The following is a 14,926-nucleotide window of genomic DNA, read 5'->3' on the forward strand; positions in this document are numbered from 1 at the left end:
TCCAGGTGGAGCCATTTTACGTTACTTTATCGCTGTTTGACATCCAGAACAGCAGAAAGATCTCCTCTGACTTCCATGTGGACCTAAACCACCCGTCTGTCAGGGGCATGGTGGCCAATTCCAACAGCCAGTACATGAATGGGGGTGGCGACACGCTCCATGGGGGGCAGCGACTGGTCCACAGTGTGCCAGAGGCAGCCATGCAGTATCCCAGACTGGTAAAAAACTATAATCCGAAAACCAGACAGCGCTTGTTTTTGCTCAGATTTGGATCCAGTATCTTACCCAGCTGAGCAGCTGGCACTGCTTTCCTAGTCAGATCTGGACATATTATTTCTAACTGTTTCTGCTGGAACCTGTCACCACAGGGAGTGTTCTCCGTAACGTGCCCACACCCGGATATCTTCCTGGTGGCTCGCGTAGAGAAGGTCCTCCAGGGAGGAATCACCCACTGTGCCGAGCCTTACATGAAGAATTCAGACTCCACCAAGGTATTGACCCACACACACATGCACGCACGCACACACACACACACACACACACACACACACACACACACACACACACACACACACACACACACACACACACACACACACACACACACACACACACACACAGCAGCCTCCTTACCAGGCGGCATGTTGCCCCATGCTCAGCAGATTCCATTAGATGATTCCACATGATAGATGATCAAATTATCCTTGTTTCAAGTGCTGACCAGTCGCACAAAACACTCAACACAAACATTGGCTTTGGCTGTACGATGTGGTTATGCACCATGGAGAGGCTACAGTGGGCAGTAATGCAATTCAGGAGAGAAGAAATACATTTCTGTGTGCGTGTATGTGTGCGTGTGTGTGTGCGTAAGGGAGTGAGTGTCTGTGTATCCTGGTGTGTGTGTGTGTCTGTCTTCATGCACGAGTGTGTGTGTGCGTAAGGAGTGCATATTCCTCGAGACTTCTGTGTGTACCTGTGTTAAGATTGGCAGCATGCTGAATATGTTAGAAAGTGCTGAGAGCCATCTTTGTCTCTGTGTGTGTCTGTCTGAGCAGTGAGGCTCCAATCACACTTTGTTCTTCTTTTCCACCAGGTGGCGCAGAAGGTCCTGAAAAACGCCAAGCTGGCTTGCAGCCGGTTAGGCCAGTACAGGATGCCTTTTGCCTGGGCAGCAAGGTACTTTCTGTGTTTTTAACCAGGAAGAAATATATATTTTGTGTGTGTGTGTGTGTGTGTGTGTGTGTGTGATGTCTGGCGAGAGATGAAATTGTTTGGATTTATTTCGGGGGGGGATTGCGTGTAAGCTTTTCACTGCACAATGTACTTTTCCATTGTGGAAACAGCACTTAAACACACACACACGCACATACACACACACACACACACACACACACACACACACACACACACCAGTGCCGCACAGCTTTTTAGGAAGGCTGCAAGTATTCCATCTCTGGTGAAAAATGAACATCCAAAGACCCTCTATTCATAGAGTCAAGTCAAGTTTCAATATCAAGTCAAGTGTATTTGTACAGGCCTGTATCCCAGGCCTTCTGTCTATACAGGCAGGGAGATAGGGATGTATCCCAGGCCTTCTGTCCATACAGGCAGGGAGATAGGGATGTGAGGGATGTGAGAGGCATTTCTGACTCACCCTTCCTCTCCTCCAGGCCTCTGTTCAAAGATGCTTCAGGGACGCTGGACAAAAGTGCGCGCTTCTCCGCCCTCTACAGACAGGACAGCAACAAGCTGTCCAACGACGACATGTTCAAACTGCTGGCTGACTTCAGAAAGTTAGTAACACTCCTCTGTTAACAATGATCGGATCTGAGTCTGAACTTATTGTTAGAATGAGTTGAGCTTGAACAAAGAATCAATGTTGCCTATAGGTTGTACTTTGGAAAATGCAGGTTAATTTGGAAGGCCTGTGAGACGTTTGCTCACCTTTGCAAATATTGTGCTGTACACTTGTGCCCAGGCTGCCTGCCTGTTTTCCATTGGAGTCTCCGGTAGAGGATAACAAAGGCTTAACTGCTGCTTATTTCCCTTCCTTTCCTCAGGCCAGAGAAGATGGCCAAGCTGCCTGTAATCTTAGGAAACCTCGACGTTACCATTGACAATGTAGCCCCTGACCTGACAAGTAAGCCCTCCAAGCTCAATACATGCAGCCGACATGAACGATGAAAGCGTTCGCCGTGCCGGCCAGATTGCTGGCATTGTCTGCGGCCTGTTTATTTGCGCTCCCTCCCTCTTGCTTCTGTGTGTAGATTGCGTTACCTCATCCTACATTCCTGTGAAGCAGTTTGATGTCAGTGAGAAGACCAGCATCTTCTTTGAAGTGGAGGAGTTTGTGCCGTGCATAGCCAAATGCTCCCAGCCGTTCACCATCTACAACAATCACCTCTATGTCTACCCCAAGCACTTGAAATATGACAGCCAAAAGTATTTCGCAAAGGTATTATAAACATTGTACTGTACAGTGTTGTTGTAGAGGTTCATTTACACTTGAAATCGTTTTTTTTTTGTCTTTTAAAGCTGGAGTGTGTCATTTTTGTAGTGCAGAACCTTTGTCTCCCCCTTCTGGCACTTCTAGCAGTGAGAATACGTGCATTCATGTGGCGTCGGAAAAATGAATTCGCGACCATTTCCTTTGCTCTTTACTTGTCACGCAAAAACTGGAGCTATCAACGTGCTGTTTAAACACTTAGCAATAAAATACAACACATCGTCTTTGTAGCATCCGTGTTGTTTCCACATGACCATTTAAAAGCTCATGAAAACACAGAGGAAGAACGACTTCCCAACTTGGGGAATGGGATGATCCGAGCAGCGCGTGAATGCAGCATTTGTCTAGGCTTCGCTGTGCGCTGTAGCCTACTCCGTTGGGGCTGTAAAAGAGTGGATACATTGTTTTGTTTTGTCACACAAACCCCATAAAATGACTTATTTCACTTCAGAATTTGATACATTTGGTCCAATAACATTTGGAAAATGGAGAAGAGCCCCACGACTGAATTATTTACCCCATTCAAGTTAGCAGAAGGCTAACCGGAAATTAGCAGGTTAGGCTGGGTGGAAGTCTCTTGTGCGCAGAGTGGGGATGTCCCTGGAAGACAACAGACTGAAAACCCCAGTCCTACTGTGTGGATTACAGAGTTATCTGGCGGTGATAGGCTTAATCAGCATTGTACGTTCATTTATATGTAAAAGTGACGCACTCTAGCTTTAAGAATGTTTACACACAGTGCACTATAAATATTGCAAGTGCACAGCTTTTACACTAACTTTCTTTAGCAGTGACACTTTGCTTGAAAGCTTTCCCTTGCAGTGTGTCTAACTGGGTCAGCCTTGTTCCTTGTGTCTGTCCTCAGGCTAGAAACATAGCTGTCTGCATTGAGTTCAAGGACTCCGATGAGGAGGAGGCTGTTTCACTGAAGGTAAACTCATCTGCTGCTGGTGGTGGTGTTCCTTGCTCCTGACTTTCAGGGCAAAGTATAACCTCGGTTACCTCGCCAGTCACACCAGTCAACTAACTATTGTAATCATTCCTCAGTGCATCTATGGCCGACCTGGAGGACCCTTGTTTACCAAAAATGGCCTTGCTGCAGTTTTACATCACCAGCACAACCCCGAGTTCTACGATGAGGTAAGACGCCCTGTGCCAAGTGACTTTACACACACACACACACACACACACACACACACACACACACACACACACACACACACACACACACACACACACACACACACACCCTCGGCGATGTGTGTGTGTGCGGATGAGGCACTAGCTTGTGTGTTTGTTCATCCGATGTGATTTTGTTCTTGTTGCTTAGTTTAAGATCGAGCTGCCAACACAGCTCCATGAGAGACACCATCTGCTCTTCACCTTCTTCCATGTCAGCTGTGATAGCACCAGCAAGGCCAGCACTAAAAAGAGAGACATGGTTGATGCACAAGGTAAGCCCTTGCCCTTAGGACACTGAACCTCCATTAGATCTCATCATAGACTTGTGAAATGCCTCTCAGTATTTATTTACCGGTACTCCTTGACTGGTCTTTGTACCAGAAGTGGTTCTTCTTCTGTGTATTCTGTGCCATGCTGTTGGGTGATAGCCTTCTCTCCATGTCCCTGACCCCAGTGGGTTACGCCTGGCTCCCCTTGCTGAAGGATGGCCGGATGATCATGAATGAGAGTCACGTCTCTGTGGCTGCCAACCTGCCTGCTGGATACCTCAGCTGTCAGGAGGGAGTCAGCAAGGTAATGTGCACCTTCACCGAGGGTGAAGTTAGGATGTCCAAGATTTGGTTAAGTGGTTAGAGGTGATGGTTTGGTCCATAAGGTCCATAAGGATATGTTGTACTTTCTTTTTATTCCTCAAATCAGAATCAGAGTTCTTATATTTGGCAAAAGTATGTTTGCACATACAAGGAAATTGACTTGGTGTAACGTTAGTTGGTGCACAAGTTACATAAGATACATAGACTACACAGTAAATACGAATAGATTTTCAACACAAGATATGAACAGAGTATTTACAGCCAAGTGTGGCAGTAAGTACAAAGTTAGCAAGGCAAAATACCAAAATATGTGTTCTGTACATGTTTTGGAGATGACAAGACAGGGCCACAATCCACAACCCACAGTGATTGATTGATTGATTGATTGATTGATTGATTGACTTGTTTATTCAAATGCCATGCATCTTTTAAGGTGCCCAGCCCATAAGGCCTTACAAGACACTATATAATAATAATAACAACTGCCAGTTGTACAGAATCCAAGAGAAGAGACAAAACATTCAGGGTCCAATGTTCTCTGCCTTAGTTGCCATGCATCTTCTATAACTATTAGTGGATTATGAAAAATTGCAGCAAGTGTTCCAAATGTCTGTAAAGATAAAGACATGAATCATGATGATATTGTCAACTATGCACTGAATTATTGAATAAATCTATACTTTTCACAGGAACCCCAATATTTGTTTTGCTGTTTCTTTATCGCAGCATTCAGGTCCTGAAATCAAATGGGTGGATGGAGGCAAGCCTTTATTCAAAGTGTCCAGTCACCTTGTGTCCACTGTCTACACTCAGGTGAGTCAACTGTGATTGTAGTACTATAGTGCTGCTAATGCTAACGGCTAACCAGTTAAAGTAGTGATTATTCTGCATCCTTTGAAATCATTTTCTCATGTCTGACTTTATGCTGTGATGACATCACAGCCCAGCACCTTGAAATAACCTCAGCTCATTTCTCTCCTCTGTAGGATCAACATTTGCACAATTTCTTTCACCACTGTCAGAGCGTGACATCTGCAGCACACGTATCAGGAGGAGAACTGGTCAAATATCTGAAGGTAAAGCAATGACACAAGTCTGTCTGTCTGTCTGTCTGTCTGTCTGTCTGTCTGTCTGTCTGTCTGCCTGTCTGTCTGTCTGTCTGTCTGTCTGTCTGTCTCTTTCTGGCTCTCTCTGTGCTGATGGCCCAGCTGCCACTCATCACTCACTCTCTTATCTCTGCTCTGATTTCCTCGGGATATTTGGACATCAGAGTTTGTTTATTCGGGGCAGGGTGGGACAATGTTAACATGACTGTAGCCTCCAATCCATGGGAATCTCAGTCCGCCGCTGTCCCCGCCGCTGGACGTGGACATGGAGCGAGACACTCGGCTCAGTGTATCTCTTGGGTGCTAATGTAAACACGATGGTGCGCACAAACAATGGCCAGAGGGTCAAATGCGAGGTCAGTCAGGCGCAGCAGCGGGGGCGTGTTGACTGGCAGCTTGCCAAATGACTGGGCGGGGCTTGTTTGGCCGTCCTGCACACAGGCAGCGATGCACCTTGTTCCAGGAAGTGGACACTAAGTTGTGGGCCATTAACACAAGGTTGTTCTCTCATGTCCTCTTGTTGTTGTTATTAGATGAGTTTCCTCCCTGCGTCACGCTGTTTATTAGATTTCCCTAATCTCTGTCGGAGTGTTGGAGGATATTCACAGTCTGATCGAATAGGACCAGAAGCACCTGGGCTAGAGTTTCCCTTTTGGATTACATCCTAACCCTTCGCAATATGTAAACGCTAGACTGTTTCACACATTGAATCTCCACATTATGAGTCCACCATGTGGTCGTCATTTTCTATTATGGGATTGTCTTCACATGCATAACTCTTCGATATTGCACCATTTTGGATCTCAGAGTCTTCATGCCATGGAGAGTCATGTGATGATCAAGTTCCTGCCCACCGTCCTGAATCAGCTGTTTCGGGTGCTGACCAGTGCCACTCAAGAGGACGTGGCAGTCAACGTCACCAGGCAAGTGCTGAGACATAGGGTCTGAATTAAAATAATTATCTTGGACATAATCTCAGATTCCATTGTAAGATTATTTCCATTCTGATAACAAACGTTGTCACATCAGTTGAAGGATTTCATGGTCTTCTATGCGTTGATAAAGATTTATAAAAACCTCTCAAACCCTATTGCATAAACTCAAAAATGTATGAGGGTAAAGCTGTTACAGCTGACAGCGACAGCAACAAATTAGAATTAATATAATGGAAAGTAGAAAGTAGCTTTTGATATCTCCCATGAAAATAAAACTGATTTCGGCAGTCACTTCTACTCTGTCTGCTGTATATGATTTGACCTTACAACTGTCCAGCACTGTACAAACAAATATGTTTCCTCTGACATGCTTTGCTTTGCCTTGTAGAGTCATGATTCACATCGTTGCCCAGTGCCATGAGGAGGGGTTGGAACACTACCTGAGGTCATATGTAAAGGTAAGATTCACAGCTCCTCTCGTACTGTATTCCAACTCCTTGACATCTATACATGTTTGTATTACTAGAGAACTGATGTGGCCCCTCTATGTGTCTCTGGTGCAGTATGTATTCAAGACTGAGCCTCACACAGCCTCCACCAGCAGATCGGTGCACGAGGAGTTAGCTAAAGCCATGACTGCTATCCTGAAGCCGTCCACCGACTTCCTCACCAGCAACAAGCTGCTCAAGGTAACACACTTGTATTGTTTAAAGCAGTTATTCCCAAAGTGTGGGCCGCGGCCCACTAGTGGGCCGTGGAGGTACTGCAGCAGGTGGGCCGCGAGTGGTCTGCCAACACTCCCGATTTTCGCGGGCAATCAAATGGCTGTAGCAGGGTCATTTTTCAAGCTACAGTGGAGATCCTGTTATCAGAAGAAACAAGAAAACTTAAGACATTCATTCATTGGTACCAAGGCTAATATGCTAGCCAGTCGGAAAGGGGGCTAAATAACGCTCTAAACGTAGGTTAAATTTGGGCGAGGCAAAACTATTTCAAAGGGGCCCCTTGACCTTTCAACTCAATTTATCTGAATGAAAATTGGTTCAATGGGTACCCACGAGTTTCCCCTTTACAGATAAGGTAGCATTTTTCACAGCCTAGCATTAATAGCTTGTGGATTGATTTCTTCTGGTGTTGCTCATCACATTTTGTCTTTGTCTTTGGGAAAAAATGTTGGCAATCTGCTTTTGGGTAATTGCCGAAAAGTTATTGTTATTAGATTATTAATTTCCCTTATGCCCAAGTTCACATGCTCTGTTAATGAAATAAAAAATATATAATATAAAAACATACTGTATAGGGAAATACATGATCTTAGTCTCATGTGTTGATCAGAGTTGTGATTAAAGGGTTGGGTGGGCCCCGGAAGATTTTCAGATTTCAAAGTTAGGGTTTGTGAATTACCCCTATATTTCACTGATTGCAATGTTGTTTTTTTGCCTCTGCCCTGTAGTACTCCTGGTATTTCTTTGAAGCCTTAGTCAAGTCCATGGCTCAGTACCTGATTGAGAGCGGTAAAGTGAGGGTAAGTCTGCCACAACACGTGCACCTGACATGGCTCACAGAGGGGTCTGCTCTTGGCTGCTTTATTACAGCTGAAGTGGTTCGCTGTAGTTTACAACAGGCCCAGTATTGCGGACAGCCACAGTACCACAGTCAAAGCATGTTGTGTGCACAGTCTGTCCCACACTGCTCTGCATTAAATTGGTTGCATTTGTTCGTAGCCCATAACCAACCACATGCCTGTGTTTACCCTCCACTGCCATAACCCTCTAGAGGCTGCTTTCCACAAGTGTAGGTCAAACCAAACTGATGAGGGAGCGTCCAAATCATGGCAGACCCCCCCTCCTCCCCATGGCACTGTGGTGAAACTGGGTTGTGTTACATTAGAAGAGTTATGTACAGCAGGCATTGTACCAGTGACCTGCTTTCGCCCCTCAGCTGTCCAGGAATCAGCGCTTCTCGGCCTCCTTCCATCACACTGTGGAGACTCTGGTCAACATGATGATGCCACACATCACTCAGAAGTACAAAGACAACCTGGATGCTGCCAGGAACGCCAACCACAGCCTGGCGGTCTTCATCAAGGTCAGGATCTACGCTTTCTGGTTTTGGTTCTTTTAGCTCTTGACAAAGTACATATTGGTTGCAGGATTGAGAAGAAAAAGACAAATTTGTAGCCTATAGTGCAGTTGCCACAGATAGTAGATTTCTTGTTGTTTTCATCTCATTCTGCAGCGGTGTTTCACCCTGATGGACAGAGGATTTATCTTCAAGCAGATCAACAACTATATCAACTGTTTTGTCCCCGGAGATCCCAAGGTACAGTGGTGATTGTTGTTTAACAACATGGTCATTCCCTTGTTCATTTACTGAATTCATAATAATGAAAACAATATAAATAATTTAGATTTACTTACATATTTAACTTATTTGTATAGGTTGAGGCGATGTCTCGTCATAGACGCTGGGTTAGCTGGCCCAGCCTGGCTGGCGGCGTGGTCAGGGTGGGGTAAATCCCCCGTTCTATCCATTCAGCAAAGTTAGAATTTAGCTGATAGCCCAGCCCAGGCAGACACGATCAGGGATTTAACCACCGCAGTAAACACACATCTGAGCAGACGTCTTGTGTTCTGCTCTAGAATCCCCAAAACTGTAGTGCAGAGCCGCAGCACCGTCCTTTGGTGAGTCAGCCCATTGAGATATATGGGCGGTTTTACCCCACTCGCGCGCCAGCCGTATAACATTTTGTGGGTGTTCCCACACACATGCCGACTGTCTCTATTGCTTGTTGAAAGTTAATTAAGAAAATTAAAAGAAGGGTGATTTCAATTAAGATGTCACCAATTATGCCAGTCTGAGCTCCACAGGCAGGCTCCAAAACTGATCTAAAACGTTGGGGATGATCTCCTTTTCCCACTTTGGCCTAGAGATGAATGTGTTTTGGACAAGGTTGTGTTTGAGCTCTGTGCTGTGTGGACTGACACACACTGACACATCTGATGTTTCTCAATACAGACACTGTTTGAGTTCAAGTTTGAGTTCCTGCGTGTCATGTGCAACCATGAGCACTACGTCCCCTTGAACCTGCCCATGCCTTTTGGAAAGGGACGGATACAGAGATTTCAAGGTAAGGATTTTAATTAAATGTACTGTATCTGTTAGTGAAGGAATAACATTTGTATAGTATTAGATTGCTTAAGTTTTGCTCACTGCTTGTATCTTTAAGAAATTGATCAAACCAAACCGCTCTACTGTCCAGGGCCAACACTAAAATAACAGTCCCATGATTGTATTGATTGCATCATATATTAGTCTCTAGAGTCTAGAGCAATCATAATGGGTTTACCCTGTTACAGCAGTTTTAAAAACCTGAAGTCAGTCACCAGCATCGCTGCATCTTCTTGGTGTGGAATGTGTTGTTTGTCTAGCGTAGCCTTTTCAAAATATTGTATAAATAGTCTTCAAAAATATGAACTGTTATTGGCTTTTTGTGTAGGTGTGGTTGGGTGCGTGTACAATTGGAGGCCTTTTCCGTTTGTGTCATCCAGTTTGTATATTTCTCAACGGTTAGGAATGTATGTCTTGCTGTCGCAACAAGAATACCCCCTAAGGGCACATCATTTCTCTCATGAAATCAAATCTCATAGGTTTTAAAACACACACGCTTAAAATTTAATTTGAATGCAGTTATTTTGGTGCACCTTCTTCTGTGGGTCACATTTACTTGTCCTTTTAATTTCTAAGTCTATTAATTGACTCATTTGAGCACCTGGCTTTACTCCTGTTTGTCTTTTTCCAAAGCAATTATTATATGTCATGGTCATTGTTGTGCATTGTGATTTTCGTCTCTAACAGCTCAGTCTTTCAAACATAAGACGAAACATGGAAGTCTAATCCTTTATGTATATTTGGGTTGCTTCCAGAACTGGTTAGAGGAGAGTGAACTTTCAAGCAGGATATAAAACAGATGTATGAGATTCATTTGTTTTTATTCACCAAGAATCCATTTCCAGCTCGGGAAATACTGTATTTCACATTCTCACAGGGGTTTTAGTACTGGTTATGTTCTGTATCCTTATGCTGAGCTGTCTGTGTATCTTCCCTAGTTGTTGTTGTTGTTGTTGTTGTTGTTGTGAAATAAATGAGAAATCTCTCTAACCTCTCTGTTAGCCAGTCCTAAAGTCTCGTTCCTCCTCTTCCTCCTCCCAGACCTGCAGCTGGATTACTCGCTGACGGATGACTTCTGTAAGAACCACTTCCTGGTCGGTCTGCTCCTCAGAGAGGTCGGCACCGCGCTGCAGGAGTTCAGGGAGATTCGGCAGATATCCATCCAGGTGCTGAAGAACTTGATGATCAAGCACACGTTTGATGACCGCTACACCTCCAAGGTCAGCAGCGCCTCCTCTCCATCTTCTCACTGTGGTTACAGTCTGAGTCATGTATGTGTTATCGGAGACATTCTGCTGAAGGATTGATATGTCTTCCAGAGCCAGCAGGCCCGGTTAGCCACCCTGTACCTGCCCCTGTTCGGTCTGCTCCAGGAGAACGTCAACAGGGTGAATGTGAAGGAGGTCTCTCCGTTCACCATCAACCACTCCAACAATGTAAGGGAACCACCTAGTGGCCGTTGATCAGAACATGTCTATTGCAGCCTCTGTGATTTGGAAATTGCAGATGTTCAAATTGCCATTAATTAATTTCCTTTTTTACAATTAATTGTTCAGTTCTACTTGGTTCCCCTCAGAACGGCAGAGATGATTCCCTCCTGGCCAACGTCCTGATGACTCCTCCCAGGTCCAGCACTTTCCTGGACAACAGCCTGCACAAGGACGTTTTTGGAGTCATCTCCGGCACCGGTGCGTAAAAAGAGGAAAACGGGTGAAAGCTGCCCAATAAGAGATATACAGTTTGTTCAGGTGTGAATGTTAAACTGCTGTTTCTTCCATACAGCCTCGCCTCACGCGTCGTCCACCCCCAACATCAACTCGGTGCGCCATGCCGATTCTCGTGGCTCGCTCATCAGCACTGATTCTGTCAACAGCCTGTCGGAGAAGAACGACAAGTTCAACGCTCTGGACAAGGTACATCTCAAAAACACCTGTAACATCCCCATGAGTAATTTCCAACATTATTCACTAGCTTCTACTCTGAGATGTATTGTATTTCTATGACAGAAGTGCCCCCTTATTATGACGATGCCAGGTGAAGTCACTCTTTCTTAACTTGTCCCATTAACTCCTGCCCTCGCTGCACGGCCGGCCGTGGCAGAAGGAGAAGTTTGTGCGGAGACACTCTGTCAATGTCCTGCGCTTCTTTACGGAGACCGAGGAGTCCGTGCTCTCCGCACGCGCCAAACGTGTCACCATGGACTTCTCCCTGCTCTCTGTCCCCAGTGTGGCAGCGGGCGTCCTGCAGGCCAGCGTTTCACTTCAAGTACAAAAGAAAACAAAACGCCTCCCTCCTTTGTGTCTTGATGTCCCATCTGGGAGTGTGAGAGTGTGTGTGTTTGAAAATGTGTGTGTTTTTTTTGCCCTTGCCACAAGCCCCTTTCTTTGCCAGATGATTGCCAGGCGTTGCCCTGTCTGCCCTCTGGTGGCCTCTGGGGGGGGTTTCTCTCTGCTCTGTTGCCCTCCAGGTGTTCATAGCCATCCAGCCGATGGGATTCTTTCACTTTCCAATTCCTCTCACGTGTGCCGTGCTGCTCTCATTCTCATTTTGAAACACAGCCGTCAAATAAATCAGGGGAAAAAATGCATCAAAGGCTAAGCATAGGATTTTCATTTTGTATGTGTAGTTTGTTTCATCTTCTCAAGGAACTGTTCACATTTGAGATGTACAGTAGTAGCATTTATTGCATGTGTGTCAAACAGTTGGCAAAAGGGGAAAAGGATGACAAGTAATCGTTTTTTAATATCAACCAGGGAGAAAAAAACATTATTTCAGAATCTCTTTGATTCAATCTCCCTTTGATTAAATTTTGCAGGCAGATAATTGCATTGCAGCATCACACTCTTTAGTCAACTCGTCTGACTTATTTGGGGCAGCTAACTTTAGCCTCCAAGTTCCCCCACTCTGCAAAAAACACCCTTGAAGAAAAGCCATGAACTCATCCTTTCCATGAAGTCACCCCCAGCCAGTGTCATGGTCTAGACTCTCAGAACTAACTGGCAAAGGAACGTGCTTGGTTATTTTGCCAATCCCTCAATGTGGTAGAGCTATTTGCTCCACTGCTTTGGTCCTCTCCTCTCCCTGCTCAGAGCTCTGTGTCTGGACCTGGAGAGGTAGTGAGTCTGTTGCATAGAGCTCTGCTAGGTCTGAGTGAGTGACTGCACTAGAGTAGTTTGACCTATATAGGAAGTAAACATATTTACTAGTGTAGACATGTGTGGCTATTTTTTTTTAGCTTGTTAAAACAAAAGTTCCAGTTTCCCTCACACAGACCGAGACTGATTTGTCTAGGCTTTGAACTATGAGCAAAGAAACCAGAACTAAAGCTTACATTCACAGTTCACAAGACAGAGACATTACCATAATAAGCAAATGCCTCTTGTCTCTTTGATGGACAATCTGTAAACTGACAATCATTTCTGTAAATAGCGCTGTGAGTTATCTTGAGGGAGTACAGGGAGCTAGACAGGACCAAGAGCACAGACAGGGAGATGTGTCTCTCTGCCTGTCTGTCTGTCCGTCTGTCTCTGACCAGCGTGTTTGTCCTTCAGAACCAGCCTGCCTCCGCCTTGGGCAGCACACTGCTGCGATGTGACAAGCTGGACCAGGCAGAGATCAAGAGCCTCCTCATGTGCTTCTTACACGTGCTCAAAAGCATGTCTGAGGGTAAGATCTCAGTCAGAACTACTCTCTCTCTCTCCATCTCTCTCCCTCTCCATCTCTCTCTCTCCCTCTCTCTCCATCTCTCTCTCTCTCCATCTCTCTCTCCCTCTCCATCTCTCTCTCTCTCTCCATCTCCCTCTCCATCTCCCTCTCTCTCTCCATCTCTCTATCCCTCTCTCTCTCCATCTCTCTCCCTCTCTCTCTCTCCCTCTCCATCTCTCTCTCTCCCTCTCTCCATCTCTCTCTCCCTCTCCATCTCTCTCTCCCTCTCCATCTCTCTCTCTCTCTCCCTCCATCTCTCTCTCTCTCCATCTCTCTCCCTCTCTCTCTCTCCCTCTCTCTCTCTCTCTCTCTCGCCATCTCTCTCTCCCTCTCTCTCTCTCTCCATCTCTCTCTCTCTCTCTCCATCTCTCTCTCTCATCTCTCTCTCTCCATCTCCCTCTCTCTATCTCTCTCTCTCTCCATCTCTCGCTCTCCCTCTCTATCTCTCTCTCTCTCTCCATCTCTCTCTCTCCATCTCTCTCCCTCTCCATCTCTCTCTCCATCTCTCTCCCTCTCCATCTCTCTCCCTCTCCATCTCTCTCTCTCTCCCTCTCCATCTCTCTCTCTGTGTCTATTTCTGTCACTATCTTCCTTCCTGACACCACACTCGCTCACATGTCTGCGATGCAAATCAACTAATAGCCCGTTAATCTCTGTCCACTTGCAGATGCTCTGTTCACATACTGGAACAAGGCGTCGTCCGCCGAGCTAATGGACTTCTTCACTCTAGTAGAGTAAGAGCTCTTGGTTTGTTATCATGAACCTCCCTGGCATTATACTTACGGTTGGTAGGCCTGCAGTCACTGACTCCTCCACTCACTTCTTTCCTCAGAGTTTGCCTCCATCAGTTCAGATACATGGGGAAGAGATACATCGCAAGGTAATGTTGTCGTCAGTTCCTGAATCGGGTGCATGCATACGTTAACAATGGTTGAATTCATAGGAATAGAATTTAAAGTGGTTGTCCTCATTGGAACCATCTGAAAATGAATCCAGGTTTTATGAGATTCTGAGATCCACCTTGTACTGACATCAGCTGCCCTAGATATCTACATAATGTAGGTTCAGCTCATTTCAGCTCCTCTACTGTAAAATATATAATGAATAATGTGCATGACTGTTGAATGCTATGGTTGTGTTGTGCATACTTCTTTATCCAAATGCTTATGTTTTACTGTTGGACACAAATCCAAATTCATGCAAACACACATACTCTCTCCACTATGTGAGAGTTCTTGACTCACTGAGGGCTTGGGGTCTCTCCACTCTCTCTAACCCCCCACCACTCTCTCTCTCTCTCTCTCTCTCTCTCTCTCTCTCTCTCTCTCTCTCTCTGTTCACTTAAATGCTGGCAAGTTTAACATAGTGAAATAAAGCCTGGCTCCTGCCCTCTCCTGCTTGGGTAAGACTAACGGCGGAATGGACCTTCTCACACTAAATGCATGATATCTTCTCAGCTTATATAAATCGCCATGCTGTGACACAACTACTAAACTCTCATAATAGTGTCTGCTTCTCTCATTCTCACTCGCATGGCTCATGCTTTAACACTGCTTGTACTGCTTTGATGAGCATCACACTAAACAGCATGGCAAAAATGCATTCTACAACTTTTCCTTATCTGTATGTGTTGAAACTTACTGCATAGACTCCACAGTGAAGACGGTTATGCAGGATAGCAGTGGTACTGGGTATATGTGTAAAATCTCCCCCAAAATGTTCATGTTT

The 14,926-nt window shown here is 45.4% G+C and overlaps 1 protein-coding gene across 1 annotated transcript in view; it reads left to right on the plus strand.

Moving 5' to 3' along the window:
• LOC310778090 (dedicator of cytokinesis protein 9-like) overlaps positions 1-14,926 on the plus strand; it is a 126,171-nt gene that overhangs the window by 100,359 nt on the left and 10,886 nt on the right. The window contains exons 12-37 of the mRNA XM_083638416.1: positions 6-218; positions 369-491; positions 1,094-1,176; positions 1,671-1,793; positions 2,061-2,140; positions 2,268-2,455; positions 3,372-3,437; positions 3,554-3,646; positions 3,837-3,960; positions 4,143-4,261; positions 5,008-5,094; positions 5,268-5,357; positions 6,195-6,310; positions 6,711-6,780; positions 6,886-7,011; positions 7,776-7,847; positions 8,264-8,410; positions 8,561-8,644; positions 9,341-9,452; positions 10,535-10,713; positions 10,813-10,929; positions 11,070-11,181; positions 11,276-11,406; positions 13,045-13,159; positions 13,866-13,932; positions 14,031-14,078. Of these exons, the coding sequence (XP_083494542.1) occupies positions 6-218; positions 369-491; positions 1,094-1,176; positions 1,671-1,793; positions 2,061-2,140; positions 2,268-2,455; positions 3,372-3,437; positions 3,554-3,646; positions 3,837-3,960; positions 4,143-4,261; positions 5,008-5,094; positions 5,268-5,357; positions 6,195-6,310; positions 6,711-6,780; positions 6,886-7,011; positions 7,776-7,847; positions 8,264-8,410; positions 8,561-8,644; positions 9,341-9,452; positions 10,535-10,713; positions 10,813-10,929; positions 11,070-11,181; positions 11,276-11,406; positions 13,045-13,159; positions 13,866-13,932; positions 14,031-14,078 (2,885 nt within the window). The remainder of the gene's footprint in view (positions 1-5; positions 219-368; positions 492-1,093; positions 1,177-1,670; positions 1,794-2,060; positions 2,141-2,267; positions 2,456-3,371; positions 3,438-3,553; positions 3,647-3,836; positions 3,961-4,142; positions 4,262-5,007; positions 5,095-5,267; positions 5,358-6,194; positions 6,311-6,710; positions 6,781-6,885; positions 7,012-7,775; positions 7,848-8,263; positions 8,411-8,560; positions 8,645-9,340; positions 9,453-10,534; positions 10,714-10,812; positions 10,930-11,069; positions 11,182-11,275; positions 11,407-13,044; positions 13,160-13,865; positions 13,933-14,030; positions 14,079-14,926) is intronic.

Source organism: Poromitra crassiceps (genome assembly GCF_964638095.1).
Source record: "Poromitra crassiceps genome assembly, chromosome: 6".
NCBI lineage: Eukaryota > Metazoa > Chordata > Actinopteri > Beryciformes > Melamphaidae > Poromitra > Poromitra crassiceps.